This window comes from Galeopterus variegatus, unplaced genomic scaffold (assembly GCF_000696425.1).
Source record: "Galeopterus variegatus unplaced genomic scaffold, G_variegatus-3.0.2 Scaffold6792, whole genome shotgun sequence".
NCBI classification, from domain to species: domain Eukaryota; kingdom Metazoa; phylum Chordata; class Mammalia; order Dermoptera; family Cynocephalidae; genus Galeopterus; species Galeopterus variegatus.
The window spans coordinates 24,598-46,083 of NW_007732903.1; the positions used below are offsets into that span (position 1 = coordinate 24,598).

At 52.9% G+C, this 21,486-nt stretch overlaps 1 protein-coding gene across 1 annotated transcript; it reads left to right on the forward strand.

The window, feature by feature from the left end:
- Positions 1–5: 5 nt before the first annotated feature.
- Positions 6–18,879, forward strand: CTSH (cathepsin H). Its single transcript, XM_008591259.1, has 12 exons — positions 6–99; positions 3,456–3,487; positions 4,367–4,472; positions 5,380–5,450; positions 6,686–6,790; positions 9,214–9,300; positions 10,080–10,135; positions 11,878–11,959; positions 13,241–13,309; positions 15,403–15,509; positions 17,539–17,664; positions 18,432–18,879. The coding sequence occupies exons 1-12, from the start codon at positions 9–11 to the stop codon at positions 18,505–18,507; spliced, it is 1,008 nt and encodes a 335-aa protein (XP_008589481.1). The 5' UTR covers positions 6–8; the 3' UTR covers positions 18,508–18,879.
- Positions 18,880–21,486: the final 2,607 nt, after the last annotated feature.

The window sequence follows — 21,486 nt, forward strand, 5'->3', positions numbered from 1 at the left end:
CCGCCGCGATGTGGGCCGTCCTGCCGCTGCTCTGCGCCGGGGCTTGGCTCCTGGGACCCCCGGCCGGCGGCGCCGCGGCGCTGTCCGTGAGCGCCTCAGGTACGCCAGGGGGACGCGGAGGCGCCGCGGGAAAGGAGCGCCACCCTCGGGAGCCCTTGGGGGAGGTGGGGACAGGGGCTCGGGAGGAGCGGGGCATTCCCCAGGGCCGAGGCTCAGGGGCTCTGCGAGTGGGGATCCGGGAGCGGGGTGTCTCGGAGGGTGGGCTTCTGGCATGACCAGAAGGGCAGGGGGGCTGGGTGTCCAGGGTCCCGCTTGCCCAGGCGGCCCCTGAGCCTAGAATACCAAAGAAGCCAGCAGCTCCTTCTGCCCACTCCAACTGGGGACATAGAGGACTCTGATCGGTCCCTGCCAAAGGCAGCAGGGACTTTCCAGCGTTTTCTAGTGGCCTATCTGGGGACTTGGCACGTAGGGGATCCCCACGGGTGCCTGGTATAGGCACATTCTACGTGTAGAATGGATTGGACGGGCTGCTTGGAGGAGCGACTCCCTGAGCGGCAGCACTAAGGAAAGCACTCAGACCCACAGCAGGCTTCACCCCAGAGCCCTGGGTAAGGTCAAGCCCCAGGACTCCCCGTTTTGTCCAGGTCGGCTGTGACTGGTCCAGCTTCATGCTGCTCTCCAACCCTTCTACTGCTGGGCTCCAGGCGTCTCCCCAGACGAAGGCGAGGAGCCTGCCCCTCCCCGAGGCCTCCTCCCTTCCTTCCCCCCAGCCCCCCTCCTTCCCTGCTGCTCATGGCCCCAGCCTCAGCCTTCAGGCTCTGAGCTTACAGACCACCAATCTCATTCACCCTGAAGACAGTGAATGGTAGCCAAGGAACAGCCTGGGAACAGGACAGAGATCACTGAGGCTGAATCTTGTCTGGTCAGAATCTTGCCTGGTATTCTCACCCATTTATAAAAGAAAGCCCCCTGACCTTGAATCTTGGAGGGTACCCAGCTGTAGGTCAGTCCTGACCTAAAGGAAACCCAGCTGCCCCCAAGTGAGGGCTTTGCTTTGCCCTGGCAGTGTGACCTGCATGGAGGGGGGCTGGCACTGAAAAGCTGTCTTAACTCTGGAGCAAGGCTCGGCAAACGTTTTCTGCAAAAGACCAGATAGTAAACATTTTTGGCTTTGTAGGCCGTAAGGTCACTGTAGCAACTACTTAACTCTGCCATTGTAGTACAGAAGCAGCCATAGACAGTATGGAAATGAGTGAGCATAGCTGTGCTCTAATAAACGTTTATTTATGGACACTGGAATTTGAATTTAAAATGATTTACGGGTGCTACTATTGTTTAAAAGTGTAAAAACTATTCATAGCTCATGAGCTGTACAAAAACAGCCTGTAGTTTCTTGACCCCTGCTTTGAGATACTTTCCATACGGCCCCCTGGCAGGGCACACATAATGATACTTCTTCAAAAAGTCATAACTGGATTGGAAAGAATCTATTTGTGGTTAGGACATGGGTCACCAGCAGATCCTTCTGGCCCTACCCCAAGTTCATCTCTGCTTTTTCTCCCACTGACCTCCTAAAAATGAGAAGTAGTTTTGGGGGTTTTCACACCTGCTTGTTTTTGAACGTTCCCGCCACCCCCACCCCAGGCAAAGAGCATTCTGCCTCAAACCCTGGACCTGAGTTGAGATCTGTCTTCTTATGAAGCACTCAGCTGCAACAGGGCCCTTAACAAGGATTTGGAATCCCCTCAGACCCTACCCTGGAAGTGTGTTGTGCATTTTTTCCCCAGGGAAAATGGTCTTAGCTTGGTTTGTAGAACAGGTCTGGGACCCACAAAGCAGTGATCTGCACACTGGGGGTGTGGATCCCTGGGGGAATACAAGACATTCGAGCATAGATAGTGTTCAGGGAATCAACCTCCAGAACCTTTACTTCCAAATGTGCTCTTTGCTAAACTTGGGAGAAAATGCCTGAAGGCAGGAGGAACCCCTTTCCTTCCTCTCCTTCATCCTGAAACTGAACCTGCAGGTAAAAGCATTGGGGCGGCAAACAAAAAGGCAAACTGTTACAAATCCTTCTTCGAGTCTGGTTCTCGATTCTTCAAGGAAATTGAAACTGAAGAAGAAGAGGACCTTCCCGGGGTGTCAGCTGATGGGGTCTTAGAAATTATGTGACAGAGCATCATGTGATTTGGGGCACAGGAGGAAATACAAAGAATTTAATGACATTGCTCTAAAAAACTTCCTTCTATCCCAAGCTGCTCATTTGAGTAGGATTTCCCAGCCCTTTGACCTATAAAAAACAAAATCAGACCAGAATTCATGCTCAACCCTACCTTATTCAAACAATAGGTAATATTCACTCATGAATATATAAATCCATAGGAGAGGGTTCTATAGATCTCATTAAATGAATTTCCAGTAAAATTTTACTTTTTTTTTTTTTTTTTTGTCTTTTCCGTGACCGGTAAGGGGATCACAACCCTTGGTGTGGTGTCGCCCACGCCTCGCTCAGCCCGTGACCCCTCCCGGCCCCCCCTATATAGGATCCGAACCCGCGGCGGGAGCATCACTGCACTCGCAGCGCCGCACTCTCCCGAGTGCACCACAGGGTCGGCCCAAAATTTTACTTTTTTTTTTTTTTTGTCTTTTCCGTGACCGGTAAGGGGATCACAACCCTTGGTGTGGTGTCGCCCACACCTCGCTCAGCCAGTGAACGCACCCGGCCATCCCTATATAGGATCCGAACCCGCGGCGGGAGCATCACTGCACTCCCAGCGCCGCACTCTCCCGAGTGCACCACAGGGTCGGCCCAAAATTTTACTTTTTATCTTAAAGAGTTTTAATAATGTATAATAAATCTGAAACTTTAAAACAATTTTTAGATAAAAATGTACAAGGGCGATATAGCAGAAATCCACAAGCAACTGGGCAACCTGTTTTTGTAAAATTTTATGGGAACACGGTCACACTCATTTATTTTCCTATTGTCTGTGGCTGCTTTTGGACTGCTGGGGCGGAGTTGAGTAACTGTGACTAAGACCATATAGACTGCAAAGACCAATATATTTATTATCTGTCCCCTTTGGGAAAACATTTGCTCACCCTTGGGTATACAGGTTTTTAATTAACTCCTTATTGAACTGTAACGTCACACAGAAAAGGGCACAAATTATTAGGCATGCATTTCAATGAATTTTCCATTAAGGATAACCACTATCCTGACTTTTAACACCGTACATAAGTAGTATATTATTTTTCAAAGTTAATTTGGGATACAAAGCCAGAAAGTTTGAGGTCCTTTCTGAATTCTGTATTAGATAACATCATTTTTGGTGTTTTAAATTTAGTCAAGTTTTCTAAAATGCAAATCAATTCTCAAGTGCCCTATTTGGTTGTAGACCCAACGTTGCCATGAGGCATCCAGACCTAATTTTTTTTTTGTTTTCTTTTTACAGAGAAGTTTCACTTCAAGTCATGGATGGTAAAGGTCAGTGCCCAACTTCTTCTTTCTGAAGTTTTTCATTTCGTAAAGTTTCCTGTTATCAAACCAAACTGGGCCGGCCTGGTGGCGCACTGCTACAGTGCGCCGCTTGGGAAGCGCTGCGGCGCTCCCGTCCGAGGGTTCGGATCCCACATACAGACCGGTTCCCGCTCACTGGCTGAGCGAGGTGCAGGGAGCAACACTGAGGGTTGCGATCCCGTTGCCAGTCCCGGTCCGGTACGGGGGCGACACTGAGGGTTGCGATCCGTTGCCGGACACGAAAAAAGACAAAAAGGAAAAAAAAAAAAACCAAACTGTACCAGATTTGAGACAGTAAAGAGGGATTTTCCAACCCTACTCTGACTCCCCCAGTGTTTGCAGACTTAGAATTGGCCAGCACTGGGAAAGATGCAGTTAAGTAAACTCCTTCCAAACAGTGGGTCCCAGTGATGAACTTGGCTGGCAGCCTTTCAAGCCTTGGGATTCATTTCTATATTTTGTATTCAAAGCACATTGCATACTGGCTGCAAAATCTACTGGAGAACACCAGTGTGTGTGCTTTTGAAAAATAGTGATTTTTGCCATAACCTTGACCCAGCACCAGCCATGGCGTGCAGGTCTGCACTTCGCAGGTGCCTTCACCGGGGTCTCTTGGACTGTTAGCCCTCTTTCAGGCAGCTGCATGGTCTGCATTCTGGCTGTAAGTCCCTGAGGCAGGGGGTTGCTTTGTAACTTCCCAACTTTCACAGCAGAGACCCAGGACAGTGTCCCACCCACTAACACAGATTTGACCTGAGCATCATAGCAAAAAGACAACCTCCATCTTTCCTCTCCAGTGAGCTGCATCCTGTTTCCGTGACTTATTGCTGATGTGTTTTGTTTTAGCACCAAAAGACATACAGCTCGGAGGAGTACCACCACAGGCTGCAGACGTTTGTCAGCAACTGGAGGAAGATAAATGCCCACAACAGTGGGAACCACACATTTAAAAGTACTGTGGGGATGCCTTACCACCAGGCTTCTCGGGTCCCTCGGGAGGAGGGAGCATCTCAGATCTAAAAAGAAATCCTTTGGTGACACACACTGATTCAAGAGCCCACTAGGGGCTTAGGGTGGAGAGAACAGAACCCAAGCTCTGACCCTGTATTTGGCTGACATCAGATTGTGGCTGCGCTATTCTCTGTGACATGGTGTTGTAAATTTAGGACAGTGTGATACCTCTCTGGGTGGTAGTAAAGTTTACAAGAGACTCTGTAGAAGCCCCTGCCCCATGCCTGCCACCACGAGGCACATCTGCCCTTCACTCCAGGTTAGTGTCACTAGAAACACACACACACTCCCAAAGTAGTCACTGAGGACTCTGAGAAATGTTGTGATGGCAGTTCAGCCAGGTTGGTAATGCAGGCAACAGCGAGAGCTGGAAGGAAACCTGGGTTCGAATCTCATTTCTGCCCAGTGCTAGTGTGTGACCATGGGGGTTACCGTGGGGGTTACCGTGGGCTGTAAAGTGGAGATGACAGTGCTCCCCTCTCTGGGCTGCTATGAGGGCTGAGTGAGGCAGCTGGTGGGAAGGCACTTGTCACTAGTCTAGTGGCTCCTACCTGGATATCCATCAGACTCATCAGTGGGGTATCCAGAAAAATGGGTGCCCAGGACCAACTGCGTCAGCATCTCTGGGGTGCAGCTGAGACATCCATACTGTTGAAAAGCTCCCCAGGCAATTCCTAAGCACAGATAGGGTTGATCTTACAATACTGAATCATATTAAATTAAAAAATGTAAAAGAGCCAAGTGACAGCAGCTATAAATAGGACACAGGTGAACAAGGGGTTTCCTTACTTCTGTTTCTTTTTTAGTGATTCACTAAGCTGTTTTGTTTTTTTCCTTCTGTTTTTCAGTGGCACTGAACCAATTTTCAGACATGAACTTTGCTGAATTAAAACGCAAATATCTTTGGTCACAGCCTCAAGTAGGTGTAATTTATTGCAACCAAATCCGAATCTTTTCACTCACACCTTTGGAATAAGTTTGTAGCCTGCTCCGCTCCTTGCCAGATTCAGTCTCAGCCCCAGGTACAGCTGCAGGTGTCCCCAGATTCTTTGGGGGAGTCAGAAGGGGGTCAGCTCTCAGTAGTCCCTCTGTCCAAGCTCATTGCCTTAGCAATGTGGACCCCTAACTTAGAGTCACGAGATAAAATACAGATGCCCAGTTAAAATTGAATTTCAGATAAATAACCAATAATTTTTTAGCATAAGTCTATGAGTTCATTTCTGTTGCTTATAACAGAATACAGAATCCCTGAAACTGGGTAATTTGTAAAGAAACAATATTTATGGCTTACAGTTTGAGAGGCTGGGGATTCCAAAGTCCAAGGAACACACCATCTGGTGAGGGCCTTGTTTTGATGGTGACTCTCCAGTGACACAGGTCGTCACATGGCAAGAATGGCAGGACCAAGAGAGAGACTGAGCTCCTCATTCACTCTCCTTATAAAACCACCGTAGCCATGCCCAGGACCACCATTAAACCGCCAGTCACTAGGGCAGGGTCCTCACGATCACATCCCCTCTTCAAGGCCCCACCTCTAAGTTACCATAATAGGATTTCCCACCCTCTTAACGCTGTCACGGTGGGGGCTAAATTTCAAATACACGAAATTTTAAAGGACACAATTCAATCCACAGCAATAAGTATATCCTAACACTACAGTTATTCGTTGTCTAAAATTCAAATTTAACTAGGTGAACTATATTTTTATTTGCTAAATCGGGCTACCCTATCCTAGCTCCCCCCACCCTCTCCAGGGGACATGTCATTTAGCATTTAGGACCAGTAGACAAGGGAGAGATGTTTCTAACAGCTAGTCTTTCTCATTGTCTCTTGGTGATTTATTTTAATTATACTTTTTTTTTGGTCAAAAATTGTTTTGTGGGCCAGCCCGGTGGCGCACTCGGTAGAGTGCGGTGCTTGGGAGTGTGGTGGCGCTCCCGCCGAGGGTTCGGATCCCATATAGAGACCAGTCCGCTCACTGGTTGAGCGCGGTGCAGGCACGACACTGAGGGTTGCGATCCCGTTGCCAGTCGCGGTGCGGGCGCGACACCAAGGGTTGCGATCCCATTACCGGTCACGAAAAAAGACAAAAAGAAAAAAAAAAATTGTTTTGTTTTGTTTTTCCCCTGAAAATAATGTCTTTGGTTGTTCCAGAATTGCTCAGCCACCAAAGGTAACTACCTGCGGGGTACTGGTCCCTACCCAACCTCCATGGACTGGCGGAAAAAGGGAAATTTTGTCTCACCAGTGAAAAATCAGGTAGGCAAGGCAGTCCCCATCCTTTCCCAAAAAAAACAGCCACATTTTCAGACAATCTACCAGGAAGTAGAACTCAGAGGAACCACAAACCCACTGCAAGCACATCCTCAGCTCCGTTTTTCCCTCCTCATGTCTCCAGCTCTCTTCTTCTGAAAGGCCAGGGAGGCCATTGCTTCTGTGGGCTGCTCTGGAGGATGAGAAATTTCCTCTTGGGACTTTGGGCTTCCTTGCCCCCACGCTCCCCAGACTTCCCCGTTGGTCCTAGGTCTCTCCTACAGAGTCCCCCCGAACATTATGTTCCCTGTGCCCATCAGAGAACGGACACCAGGACCCGTTCCTACTCCCCATCCATCTTCTCTCCATCCTCCAGCCTCTCCCATAGCACCGAGGTCCTGCCTCTCCCTGGCTGGCCGGCTGCCTCCCTCCGGGCAGTTGCAGCTGGTCCGTGCGCAGAGTGAAACCCAGCATTTCACCCAGCCTCCCAGTGACTCTCTGTGGGGCAGAGAGGACTTGGTAACTTAGAGCTGAGGACTGGGCTGCCTCCTGGGGGCATCGTACTGCCTGCCCTGGTCTGGGGAGTCTGGACCCCACCCCTGCTGCTCCCTCTGCCTACTGTGGTCCCTCCCCTAGAAATGACAGTGCAGTAGCCCTTTTTAGAAAGTTGCTGAAATCTCCATTCCAGGAAATACAAGGTCAAGGTTTCCTTCCTGGAAACTCTTGGCTTTCCACTGAAACGCTCCGTGAGAAACATTTTTTCACTTTCTAAAGCGGCACAGCTTCAAATCTTCCCAGGCTCACCGTGTTCCTGGAGCCTAACACGTGATCAGGATGTTTACACCAGCACCCAGAAACCAAAACAAATCTCTCCTCCCGGAAGGAAGTGGGGTGGAAAGAAGCCGCCCTGGCCCCACGACCCAGCGGCAGTTTTTACACCGTCAGAATCACATGACAGTTCAAGCAACAAGTATTAAGTGTGGAAACCTAAACCTACTCACCATTTGGATAGGTGGCGAGGGGAGGTCCACCAGGAATTTTCCGGGTCGCCCCATTAACTGATCCTGGGCCATCGGACAGTATGGCACCACCTGGGCTGAGGGGGCAGGAGCAAAGTGGTCACTGCACTAGGTGTGTGGTGTGTTGGTGTGGCCACCGCATGGTTTCAGACAGTAGCCACAGGACCTAACATCACTTCAGCAGTCCCCTTGAGGGTCGCTCACTTTACAGAGTGGGAAACAGGGAAGGTGTCTTGCCCAGGGTCCAAGGTAAGCAAGTGACAGAAGGAACTCAAAATCAGGTCTCTGCTCCAAGTCCAGCGCCCAAGGCTCAGCCTGGCTCTGCCTCCTTCAGCAGTGAGTGTGGTCACCCCCTGGGGGACCCTCTGACTAGCTCCATCCCTCCCTGCCAGGGAAGGATTTGAGAGCAAGAGACAAGGGGGGAGGCCAGCGTGGAGGCTCTTTCCAGGGAGACAAGGATGAGGACCAGGACAAAGGGGTGGACAAGAAGGAGTTTAGGAGACATTTCAGGAGCAGAAGAGGGAAGACTGAGCCAGCAAGGAGCGGAGGAGAGACAGATGAGCGTGAGAGAACAGCAGCGACCACCGTGATGAGCCCACGGTGGGGACAGCTTGACGGACACGCTCTCACTGACCCTCCCAGCAGCCCTGCGAGGCAGGCACTGTTGTCCCGCCCATTTGACGTGTCAAGAGGGGAAGTAACTTGCCCGGGTCACACAGCTAATGAGCCGCAGCGCTGCAGTCCTGGAGGTGCCGTGAATAGGGAAGCCAGGCAGTGGCAGGGATTGTGGCAGAAGATGATGAGACAGGCGAACGGGGCAGGACCCCGGAGCCTGAGTGTCAGGAGCGTCCAGGTGGGGCTGCCCGGGAGTCGGGTCCATGTCAGCCTGGGCGGGGGTCAGGGCTGAGGCTAGCGTTTGGGGAGCTATTAGTGTAACAGGACAGTGGACAGAGTGAGATTGGTGGTGGAAAGGCGGGAGAGAAGGTTCTAGAAACAGAACTTTGGGGAATCCTTCTGCTGGGAAATAGTGGGGAGAAGAGGAACCAGCAAAAGATTCACAAGTAGGAGAGCCAGGAGACTAGAACGAGGTCTGGGGGGTTCCAGGCTCTCCCAGTTTGGTGGGGGCTGGTCACCAGGAGGCCAGAATCAGGAGTCCAGAGGCGCAGGTCAGAGGCTACCTGCCGTTGCCACCCCTCTGCAAGCCTCCGTTGCCTCAAGGGGAGAAGGACCCCAGCCTCTCAGGACTTGTGAGGCTCAGGATGGACAAATCTGGAACAGGGCTTTGTAAACTACAGAGGCATTCAGGGACCTGGGGGTTCTTGCAGGGGTCCGTGGAGGAAGTCAGAAGGCAGGGGCTGTCTCCTGGTGTCCCAATTACTGACTTCCTCTGCCCTCTTGTGGCCCCTCTAGGGTGGCTGCGGCAGTTGCTGGACCTTCTCCACCACAGGGGCCCTGGAGTCTGCGGTCGCCATTGCAACTGGGAAGATGCTCTCTTTGGTAGGAAATCCGCCCCAGGCCACCTCCTGCAAAGGATGCCCCAAGGACTGACTGGAGGGCCAGGCCTGGGCCTCAGTCCCTTCAGGGCTTTAACTAACGATGACATTGCAGTTAGACATCAGGTGTCCCAGCCCTGTGAACATTTGGCACGAGAATCTCAACTGATGCTTTTCCCAGAAAGGAAAGAGGTTTATTGAGGGAGCCGTCCAAGGCCTCACTCCTGGGTGGATCTGGGTGTTCCTCAGTTTGGCAGCCTGGGGCCTTCACCGAGGATGGGCTCAGAAAAGCAGAGCCTGCCCGGGAGGTAGTCCTCTGGGAGCTGTGCCCCTTCCCAAGCTGCCTGGTTGTCTTCATGGAGGGAAGAGCCGGGACCTGTGTGGCCATCCCCTGACTCCCAAGAGAGGGATGACAGCCTTTGAAAGAACTGTCTCTGGGTAGGGTTGGCAAGCGTCCTGAGGAAAAGGAATCGTGGGCAGGGTCTCTGGCTAGGCCTGTCCTTCCCTCTCCCATACACCTCCAAGTGACCCCACAACCCACACTATCTGTGCACACCTGCAGGGTGGCCAGAAGTTCACTGAGCCCCTCCCTGTGCTGGCTGCTGGGCTGGCACTTCAGTACATACAGAGACATCACTGCCCTTGGGGAGCTTATAATCTAGTCATCATGACACAGTGTGATGGGGCCACTGGTGTGGATCAAGAATGGAGTCTCAGTACCTCACACTGAAGCCTCTGATGGGCTCTCAGCTTTCAGCTCCCTACTCTGTGTTCCTCCTCCAGGCAGAACAGCAGCTGGTGGACTGTGCCCAGGACTTCAACAATCACGGCTGCCAAGGGTACGTCCCTGACCCATGGGGGCCCGAAACGCTGCCTCATTTTCCACTGATGGCTTCTGCCAGATCTAGCATGTGCCTGGCACTGCTAGACGTAACGCTATCCACTTCCCTATGTGGTAGCAAGATGGTGTCCATTTTACGGGGGCTGAAGGCGTGTCACCTCACACAGCCAGGGTGTCACAGCCAGAGCCAGGCAGAGCTGGAATCTGAGCTCAGGCCTGTCTGGTTCTAAAATCCACCCACTTTCCACTGTGTCTCCTGGCTCTCATTCCACAGCATGGCCAGCCTCACCTGCCACCAAGGCTCTGTGTGACTGGCCAAAAGAATTAACACAGTGGCCACCCCAGCTTGGCAGGCCCTAGGAGGGGACTTTGCTATAAATGTGGTAGTGTCCATGCGTAAGGGCTGTATCTCTGCTGGGCCTGCTTTCTTGGCTTATTCTTAAAACAGGCTGTTGGGAGTTTGCTCCTGTTTCTACAGTGACTCACCTCTTTCTGCACACGTGCTGCACTCCAAAACATTTCTGTGGGAGGGGTCAGCTTCCCAGCACATAATATACATAAGGCTGGGCACTTGGGGCTCCCCTAGAACAAGCTCCCAACCTTGCCTGCCAGGCACCCCTCTACCAGGCTCCAGCCCCACCCCCCTCACTCTCTCTCCTCTACAGCCAAGTCCTGGGAGGGCCTCCTGCTGTCAGCAGCAGCAAATACCAGGGCTTCCTGCAGAGAGCTGTGCTCCTGTCCAGTTTCTTGGCATTCATCGGTGAAGGAAGTCACAGCCAGCATATGGGTCCATTGCTGCGTTCCTTCAGTCTCCCCTCACTTCTGGTCTCTTTCCTCCCTGCAACTCACAAACACCTCTCATAACAACAGGCTGGCACCTGGGCATCCCACCATTTCCCTTTTTTTTTCTGGCAGCTGGCAGATAACAGTGATCAAATCCTGGACTGTGGTATTATCAACACCAAGCTCTAAGCAACTGAGCTAACTGGCCAGCCTCCACCATTTTTCAAAGGAGCCTGCTTTGGCTCAGGACAGTACTAAGAGCACCTGCTGTATATCTAGGCACTTGGGGACACAGCGCTCGAGAACTCAAGGAGCCGATGCTCTAGCGGGGCCAGGCAGACCATAGACAAGTATACAGAAGGTCGGGTGGTGACAAATGCTATGGGGGGAAAGCCGAGCAGGGGTGGGGGAGGGCCATGCCAGGCAGCTGTTGAGTTGTTGTTTACTCTGGGAGGCAGTATGATGCAGAAAAAGGTCCACCTTTAAAACCAAATTACGACTTGAGCTGTGTGGCCTTGGGCAAGTTGTTCAGCCTCTTGGCCTCAGAAAATGACAGCATCTACCACATGGGGTTGACAAGAGGGTCAGGCAGTCATGTCTGAGGAGCTCCTGCCAGGTGAGTGCCCAGAGGGCTGACCCCGCCAGCCATCCTGTGGCACTGCCTGCTCCTCCTGACAGAGGGGGCCTGGCTTCAAGGGATCTCTGTCCCACCAAAGCAAGAGAGGCTGAGGCTCCAGTGGCCTTGCCTGAGTTCACTGAGCTTTATCTCAATGCCAAGCAAATGGGGCGACATTGCTAGCCTCTTGAAGACCCACAGAGACCTCCTCTGCCTCTGGGACATGCCCCAACTAAGGCCACCAGATGGCCAGGGCAAATGTCTCACAAGCTCCAGCCCCTGCAGGCCCCAGCTCTCTGGGGGCAGTCCCAGGTGGGCTCATCTGTGTGTGCTTCTTTCAGAGGCCTCCCCAGCCAGGCCTTCGAGTACATTCTCTACAACAAGGGCATCATGGGTGAAGACACCTACCCCTACAAGGGCCAGGTAATTCTGGGCGGCCTCGGCTCTGTCTTCTTGGTCTGCAGGGCTCCCACCTCCACGCCTACCCGACGCTCTTCACAGGCATTCCTTCCCCTCCTTCAGCTGCCTGAGACCCCGCTCTCCCCACGTCCAGGGGCCTCTTACCACCCTCTGCCGTCCCCCATCTGTGGCTCTCTCTCCTTCCTGAGCCTCCCACGCCCCACCCCACCCTGGCCTATTTCTTCCTGGCTCCTCTCCCCCCGCAGCAGGCACATCCTCTGGCCCCTCCCCTCCCACCCATCAGTATCAGTCCGTATTGCCGACCTCGTCCTGACAACCCCTCCCGGGCCCACTCCTACGTTGCCCAAGGCCTGATGAATGTGCCAAGGGCCTCCCCACTGTCACCTCAGCACAGCCTGGCCACAGCCGAGCATCTTGTCTTTCCCCCCAAATTTCCCCTCTCAGGGATGAGCAGCACTGGCCTCCCTCAGCACCTGTTCGCCACCAGTGGTCCTGCCTCCGGTCCCCCCACCCAGACCCTCAGTCCAGTCAACCTGTCGACCACCATAGACCCTCTCACATGGGCAGCTTCGTCCATCCAGGTCCCCGGCCCCGCTCAGACCTTGGCCTCCCTTCATCCAAGATCACTGAGGGTGACCCCACCTTGGGACTCTCAGACCCAGCTCTGACCACATTCCTGCTGTTCAGAACTCTTCAAAGGCTCCTCAGGGCCTCTAGGACACAGCCCAGACTCTCTGGCCCTCCTTCAAGGCCCGCCGCCCCCCCCCCCGCCAGTCTTTCCCGTCTTCTCTCTTTTGCTCCGGCCCAACACTTGCTGGTTCCTGAAGATCAGGTCCTGCCTCTCCCTCCCGTCCTAGCCCTGGTCATCGCAGCCTTTTCTCCTGCCTCAGAGGGGCTTGTGCTTCCCTCCTTGTGACTTTACCTCTGTGCCTGCCTCTTGTGAGCTCTGTTTCCAGGACTGACACTGTCGCTCCTCTTCCCCGGCCACTCAAGCGCTTACTCAGTGTCCATTTCTCAGTGAGTTTCCTCAGGCTGGGTCAGGCCCTCCCTGGGCTGCCACACAGTACTGTGTGTGCCCACCTCTGCCAAAGCCAGTGCAGGACCATCTTCTGCCACCAGTCTTTGGGCGCCCTCTGATTCCCTCTGAAGTGAGCCCATCACCCAGACTGGGCGCATGAGGTTTTTGTTGAGTAAATGTCATCCAACTGCGTGGGGAGGCTGAGGTCTCAGCCTCAGGCCAAGTGTCCCTAACCTATATTCCATGCCTTTCGCTGCCCTGAACAGGACAGCGACTGCAAGTTCCAGCCGGGAAAGGCCATTGCATTTGTCAAGGACGTAGCCAACATCACAATGGTGAGTAGCGGAACCTTCTCGCAGATGGGGAGTGTGTTCTGATAAAGAGGCCCATCTGCATGGCTGTCAGATGGCCAGAGGCCCCGCAAGGCACCTCTCCTGGCAGCACATCACTTTGATTGGAGATTTTGGATTATCACTGAGTCTCAGTCACCACGACAGCAGCGTGGTGGGCAATGGGAGGGAGAGCATGGACCGGCAAGCAGACCCTTGGGTTCTGAACCCCAGGTCTGCCCACATCTTCATTCTTGTGGCTCTGTTTTCTTGTCTGTGAAATGCAAGTGACGATCCCCATCCTGCAGAAGAGGGTGTGGCATAAGCCTGTGCATGGGAGAGATGGAGGACTGTGACTGTGTGTCCATCAGGGTGAAACAGATTCTGCTGCAGTAACAACCGACCCCAAATGTGAATGGCTGACAGCAGTCAAAGTCAGTGTCTCCCACCTACCACCTGTCCATGGCACAGGCAGGGCGGTCTGTACCCTGTGTCTTTGGCCTCACTCCAGGACCCAGGCAGAGGGAAAGAGAGTGGGAAATTATGCACTGGCTTTAAAGCCAAAACAAGTTACATGGTGACATTTAACTTCAAGTGGACGGGAAGTGCAGTCGTGCCCTGGAATGTGAGGGAACGGCGCTCGTGACCGCAGCGTGCATGTATACAGTGGGCGGCTGTGTGAAGAGCAAAAGAATATCTCCATGGGCCTGTGGGCGTTATGTGTGCAATGACAGCAAGAGGCGAGTGGGTGCGTGTGCCCAGAAACACATGTGCAAGTCACACATGTCATGTCTGCGTAATGACAGAAGCTGCCATTTCATTGAAGCACGTGCCAAGCTCTCAGCCAGGATAGCAGTTTAAGTATATGGAGAGTTTAGAGGTGTTATAGCAACCACTCAACATGCATGATTTCCTTTAGACTCAAAATAACCCCAGGAGATGAGTGTCATTATTACCTTCATTTTACAGATGGGGAAACTGAGGCTCAGAATGGTTAAGTAACTTGCTGAAGGCCAGAGCTAGGAGGTGGGAGCTAGATTTGAACTGAGATCATGTCATTTCAGAGCCAGGGCTCATGGCCTCAACAACATATACCCACCCCCTGTAATAGGGATGTCACCATAGTCAGAAGAGAGCCTGTTTCTCTTAGACACACCCACCAAGGCTGGCCGCTCTGGGCCATTGTGTCCCACTGAGAGGTGAATCAGGGCCTCAAAGATATTCCCTTTGCCTGCTCCCCTAGGAGAGCTTTTCAGTGTCACCTTCAAGGCCCTGAAGAGCGGCCAGCACTGATATCCGGCCCCCTCATGCTGAGCAGGCCTCCAGGCCTCCCTTGACTCAGATCTGCCCTGCCCTGGAAGGAAGCCCCTTGCTTACCAGGCAGGCAGCTATTTGCTTTTTGCAGCTGGGTCTCTGCCCCCTCTGGGAGGCAGGACCATGGGAGGGCTGGGTGCCCCACCTCTCCTGAGCTTCCCTTCCCTTCAGCAGATCCCCAGCCTCAGCTCGCATAACCTCCACCCCCACTGCAGCCCCTAAAGTTCTCCTCGTTGGCTTACTCTGACCCAGTCATTCCCAACTGGGATGCTGGAAGAAAAATAGTGCTGTCTGGAACCCACCCCACGGATGCTGACGTAGTGGGGCTGGCGTGCAGCTTGGGTGTGGGGATGTTTTAAGGCTCTGCAGGTGGTTCTAACTGCTGCTCTCACCTGGTCTCTGCAGCTCCATTCCAAAGCTGCCACCTTGACTTCCTCCCGCCCGCCTCCCCCCGAAGGCGTCAGGTCCTACTCTGAAGGCAGAAGCCTTTTACTGGGTCTTCTTGGCTTCCATTACTGTCTGGGTCTTATCAGCTCATGGTTTGGCAGAAAGGACCTATAAGCCAAATAAAAAACCCAAAGGATCCTGGCCATCAGGCCCAAGAGGGTGGGGCCTCCATGCCAGTGCCCCACGCCCAGGTTCTGGTTTCTTCCCTCCTGCTGGGCATCTACACTGCTCTGGGCCTCTAGCCCCCACCTTGAGGCAAAAGGACGTACTTTGAAAGTGGGTAGGGAAGCGACAGAGACCACGTGTGTCTGTCTCTTGGTCCCTCTGTCTATCCACAGAACGACGAGGAGGCGATGGTGGAGGCTGTGGCCCTGTACAACCCCGTGAGCTTCGCCTTTGAGGTGACCAACGACTTCATGATGTATAAAAAGGGTGTCTACTCCAGGTGAGCCGGGGCCCAGGAGCCAGGAGGCAGAGCAGGGGGCTCCTCACGGCCGGCACAGGGGACTCGGGCTCAGCCCGGACTCCTGGTCACACCATTTTGTGACACTACTCTTTGTGGGGCATTTTACCCATTCCCTCAGTTAATCCTCCTGCAGCCCTGAGAGTCGGGAACCAGTCTGCGTCTCAGAGGAGAGAGAAGGTCAGAAGGGGTACGGCAGACCAGGCCACGTGGCCAGGCAGGGCTCGGGCCAAAATTTGAGAGCTGTATCCTCCACGACAGCTAAGAAAGCCCGTGTTCAGACCTTTGAAGAGGTTGTGCTTGTGACATGGTTCACTGGGCCAGCCGCCCAGGGGAACTCTGTGTCTGGCTGCCCAGTTTTGAAATATGGGGGAGACTTCATGGCAACCGTGCTTTGTAAACCCACATTTCTGAAAACTGTGTTTCTTTATTTAAAAAAAAACTGAAGATGTAAAATAGGGAAGAGAAAGTAGCTGCCCTCAAACACCAGGACCCTGTGTGGAAGGAGCCACCACAGGGCTGTGCAGAAACACCGAGCCCCCCACCGTCGCAGCGCGGGTGCGCCTTGTCCACGCCTCCACCACGGGCCAGTTTTGTGACGTGCATGGATGAGGCGGGTGGCTGTCCTACCACTTCCTGCACGCTCCCGAGTCTCCATCATGGTCTCCTCGTTTTATAGCCTCTCTGAAATGGTGGTTTCCAGGGCTTTGTCCTCCGCCCTCTTCCCAGTTCTCAGATACCCCTGAAACTCCACGGCCAGTTGTTTGCTGGGAACGTCCAAGGCCAGCCTGGTCTCCACCAGGCATGAGACCCACGTGTAGATCCAAGGGTCTCCCTGCCACCTTAGCCTGGGCAGTCCATGGAGACCTCAAATCCCACATGTCCCCTCCAGACACTGCCCTCCCTCTCCCAGGTTAATGGGGTCACCAGAGCCATGGGGAAGCCTTCCTGCCTCCATCAGCCGCTGCCCCATCACCGCTGCTCACGTCTGCACTCTCCTCTCCCTCCCTGTGTCTCTGCCCTGGCCCACCATAGCCCTCTCCTCCAGCTCCTCCTTACTGGTTTGTGACACACACACAGAGACACACATACGCTCGGGTCCATCCCCACTTGGAGCCAGAGGCAGCCTTCTGAAGTGCTCCTCTTCCCACTCCAACTGCGCAGCGTCGTAGCGTGGCTGGAGGACTCTGATCTGGTCCTTCCTCTCTGCACGTTCATCTGCCATCAGACCCCCCTCCCTTCCCCACCCACCGCACCCTGCAGCCCACACCCCAGCTGCTCTGAGGGTTGGTAGTTTCATGGGTGTCCACTGCCTCCCCAGAGAAGCCTTGCTTGACCCCATCCTCACCCCATCCCTGCTGGGTGGGGTCACCCTCTTCAGGGCTCTTGTCACTGTCCTCACTGTCACAGCCCTCAGGGCACTGCACAGAAGCAGCCTCTTTGCCAGTCTGCTCGCTGCCCAGCGAGGCTTCCTAAGGACGGGACAGAGTTGTGCATGCTGCTGTGTCTGGCACCAGCCCCAGGCCTGGCACACACCCTTGCTTAGTTGCACATCAAACCCGTACTCAGTTACACATTAGCTGGATTAATGCGTGATCCCTGCAGTTTGTTCTCTGGAATTTCTTGGAATTTCCTCATGGAAGCCAGTTCCCTAAATGGGAAACCTGTATTTTTGCCATAAATGCAAGGTAGTCTTTAAAATAAATGCATTGGCAACAAAGACACTGCTGCCTGCAGAGGGTACAGCAGGAGCGCAGCTCTCTCCTTGCTGGGAAAGGGGGTGAGAAGTGTCAGGTGTTAGGATGGGCCAGCAGCACACTGAGACTCCCCCTGCGTGCGCAGAAGCCCTGCAGGGACTAGCTCTCTCATCCTGTGATGGAAGTGAATTTACCACCGCACGTGCCTCCCTGGGCCCCTTTGGGAATTACTGCGTAGAGTATTTGGAGAGCCATTGCGGGGTGTGATTGAGTCCTATTTATATTACCAGCCCTTTTTAAATTTCATCTTCCAGTACTTCCTGTCATAAAACTCCAGATAAAGTAAACCATGCGGTACTGGCTGTCGGGTATGGAGAAGAAAATGGGATACCCTTTTGGATCGTGAAGAACTCTTGGGGTCCCCAGTGGGGGATGAACGGGTAAGCAGCTTCCATACCCCACCGCTGGGAGGAGTGTGTTGCTCGGGTCTGGAGGCCCTGGGGGCGTCCCCTCCACCTCTAAGTTGTGGCTTCCAGGAAAGAGCTGGTCAGCCACACCCAGGCCCAGGGTTAGGGGTCAGGGCTCATGAGAATGGACCTTCCACACCCCCAAACCCCAACAGAAGTCTAGTTGGCTAAGAAGGATCTGTAACCGCTGCTGGGAGAACATCCCAGAACTCAGAACCCCACTGGAACTAAGCCAGCTTCTGGGAAAGTCCTTTAGAAGTCAGGGCAGCAAAGTTATCCTTGATCGTCGACAGACGCTTCGAGGAAAAAAGGCTGGAAACAGGAGGCCTGAGTACAAATAAATGTTGATGTGACTTGGTCCAGGTCTGTCCTGTCAGTGTCCTTGTCCTCATCTGAAAAGGAGAGTTTTAATTGTTACCTCAGGGGTCCTAGTGAGGATTAAATAGCTATGCGAGGGACTAGCCAGAGCTGAAAAGGGGCCTCAGTAAATCCTGGGAGGGGGAGGCTATGGATAGAACGGGAAAGAGAGTTCATTTGGCAGCCAAGGAGAGGGAAGAGTAAATCATCCACAAAGTCAGGTCAGTCATTTCCTGGTGATAAAATAAGCCCCATGCTCCTGTTTTATAAATTAAGAGAACCTAGTCCCTGGAGTCAGCTCTTGGTGAGCAGCAAAACATTCCAGAAAGTTCTGTGGTGAGGAAGCGGCCGGCCAGGCCTCAGCTCCCCGTCTCTCTGCCCAGGTACTTCCTGATTGAGCGCGGGAAGAACATGTGCGGTCTGGCCGCCTGTGCCTCCTACCCCATCCCGCTGGTGTGAGCCGCGCCGCACAGTGACTGGTCGGTGGAGAGGAGGAAGGCGGCCTGGGCCGTGGAGGTCCTTCCCGGGGGAAGCTGTGGGGAGCTGCACCCAAGGGCCCCTCACTTACCCCTCCCACCTGTGCCGAGCCTGGAAACCTAAAGAAAAGGAGTAAGAAGAGTTCCGCCATGCCACAAGCCCACCCACGTCTTTTGGTGCAGAGACCATCACCAGCCATGTGCCTTAGGCATGGTCTTGAACTGATTCAAACCCACGTGAGCCAAGAATATTCTTTCTTTCCAGAAGGGCTACTTTCCACATTCAGAGAGAGCTCCTGCGACTGTCTTTCCTGTGTTCTTTGTCCAATAAACATTCAGTGAGCCCCTCCTGGGACTGGGCCTGTGCTGGGTGTGCTGGGCCAGACACGACTAGGACAGGGCTGGGACGGGGCTCGGTCTCCCAGGAGGGAGGCACTGGGGGGGCCCGGGTCTCTGGCTGGGAGGGTGGTATGGGTGCTGGTGTCACTGTCCACCAGATGGGTACTCTGGAGGAAGAGCAGGCTTAATTTGAGATCCTGCGTTTCCCCCAAACCCAAATGGGAAGGTGGGGATGGAGGAAGAAATGGGCCAATCTCTGGCAAAGGCAGGATTCAACCCCTTCTCCACGGGCCTCCCCCACCTCAGCTCCCTATCCCTACTCAGACTCCAGCCCCCCACCTGGGCCTGTCCCCAGCCCTTCCTCACCAACCCCTTCCTTCCATGTGCCCACATGCTCCTGTCGTCTCCATTCCTCCCTTCCCCTTCTCCTTTGAGAAATCTTGATCTGCACTTACAGGGTGGCCATGAAGCTTCTGCTGCTTCCTGAGGCCGCCTCTGTAGGACGAGCTGCAGCTCTGCCCTCTGTCCTGTGGTTCACTGACTTTATTAATGAACTTAATGGGCTCTCATGTTAATTTGGGCCTCCTGAAGAGCTGAAGGCTTGAGAACGTTTGAAAAAAATATGTTAATATTAGAAAATGCAAGTATGGTTTAATCTATTAGAAAATTCTAGTAACATAAGACACCACAACTATAGACAGAAACAATCATCTTAATAGTCTTTAATTGGATGAAATTCTATTCTAGATGGTAAAAAAATCCTGATGTGAAATGAAAGCGTAATTCTTTTTTTTTTTTTTTTCCTTTTTGTCTTTTTTTTCGTGTCCGGCAACGGATCACAACCCTCAGTGTCGCACCCGTACCGGACCGGGACTGGCAACGGGATCGCAACCCTCGGTGTTGCGCCCGCACCTCGTTCAGCCAGTGAGCGGGAACCGGTCTGTATGTGGGATCCGAACCCTCGGTGGGAGCGCTACCGCGCTCCCAAGTGGCGCACTGTAGCAGTGCGCCACCGGGCCGGCCCCAAAATAAGTTGATTCTTGCAAGAAATAAAAATACAGGTATGGTACATTTCCAACTAAAATCTCAATACAATTTTTTGAAACTTTATTTATCTGAGGGGAAAAAGAACAAGATTTTGTAAGTGAGTAATGAGAAAAAAAATTTTTTCATACATTAAAATGTATAGCTCTGCCCCTCTGTGACCTGCCCTGGCCATGGGGGACCATAGGAAGGACACCTGGAAGCCGGGAAATGTGCCCACACCTGGGCCAGCTTTCCAGGAAGCCTGGGGCTCCCTCCTCTGGTGCCTGCCCGTGGAACTCTTGCCCAGCCTCACCCCAACCATGATAAAAACCCAGACCAGGCTCCTTTCCTTGTTCTCTCAAGCCACTTCCCACCTGCTTGAGAGGACTGTCCTGCTCTCCCAAAGACCTAAATCATGACACAGTTGCCTTTGAGGATGTGGCTGTCAACTTTACCCTGGAGGAGTGGGTTGTGCTGGATCCTTCCCAGAGAAAACTCTACAGATGTCACAGGGGAAATCTTTACTAACTTGGTTTCTTCAGGGAAAAAATAGGAAGACAAAAGCATTGAAGATCCATACAAAAATCACAGCAGGAATCTGTGCAGTCACATCATAGACGAAGCCAGTGAAAGTAAAGAAAGTCATTGTGGAGAAACTTTCAGCCAGATGCCAAAACTTTCTCTGAACAAGAGGAGTTCTCCTGGAGTAAAATCATGTGAATGTGGTTTGTGTGAAAAAATCTGCATGTGTCATTCATTCCTCCCTTAATAGGAACATGCCACCTCACACTGGACCCAAATCATACGAGAATCAGAAATGGAAAGAAGCCGGGGCTGGCCCAGTGGTGCACTGCTACAGTGCTCCGCTTGGGAGCGCGGCAGCGCTCCCGCCGAGGGTTCGGATCCCACATACAGACCGGTTCCCGCTCACTGGCTGAGCGAGGTGTGGGCGCAACACCGAGGGTTGCGATTCCGTTGCCGGTCCCGGTCCGGTACGGGCGCGACACTGAGGGTTACGATCCATTGCCAGTCATGAAAAAAGACAAAAAGGAAAAAGAAAAAGAAGAAATGGAAAGAAGCCATATAAATATAAGCCTCATGGGAAAGCCTATGGGAAAGGTTTGGGCTGCCCCATGTCACCTCAAACCCCTGAACAGACTCACACTGGAAAGAAATCCTATGAATGTAAGGAACGTGAGAAATCCTTCAGTTGGTCCAGTTCCTTTGAAAAACATGAAAGAACTCACAGTGGAGGGAAACCCTGTGAATGTGAGGAGTGAGGGGAAGCCTTCATTTCTCTCGCATGGTAACACACACTGGAGATGGGCTTTATAAACACGAGGTATGTGGGAAAGACTTTGGCTCCCCCGTTCACTTAAAAGTCATGAGAGGACCCACACTGGAGAAAAACCGTGTGAATGTAAATATGGTAAAGCCTTCAGTTGGTCTCCTCCCTTTTAAAGACGTGAAAGAACTCATGCTGGAGGGAGACCGTGTGAGTGTAAGGAGTGTGGGAAAGCTTTCAGTTGTCCCAGGTGCTTTTGATAGCAGGAAAAACTCATACTGTATAAAAATGCTAAATGTAGGGGCCGGCCCG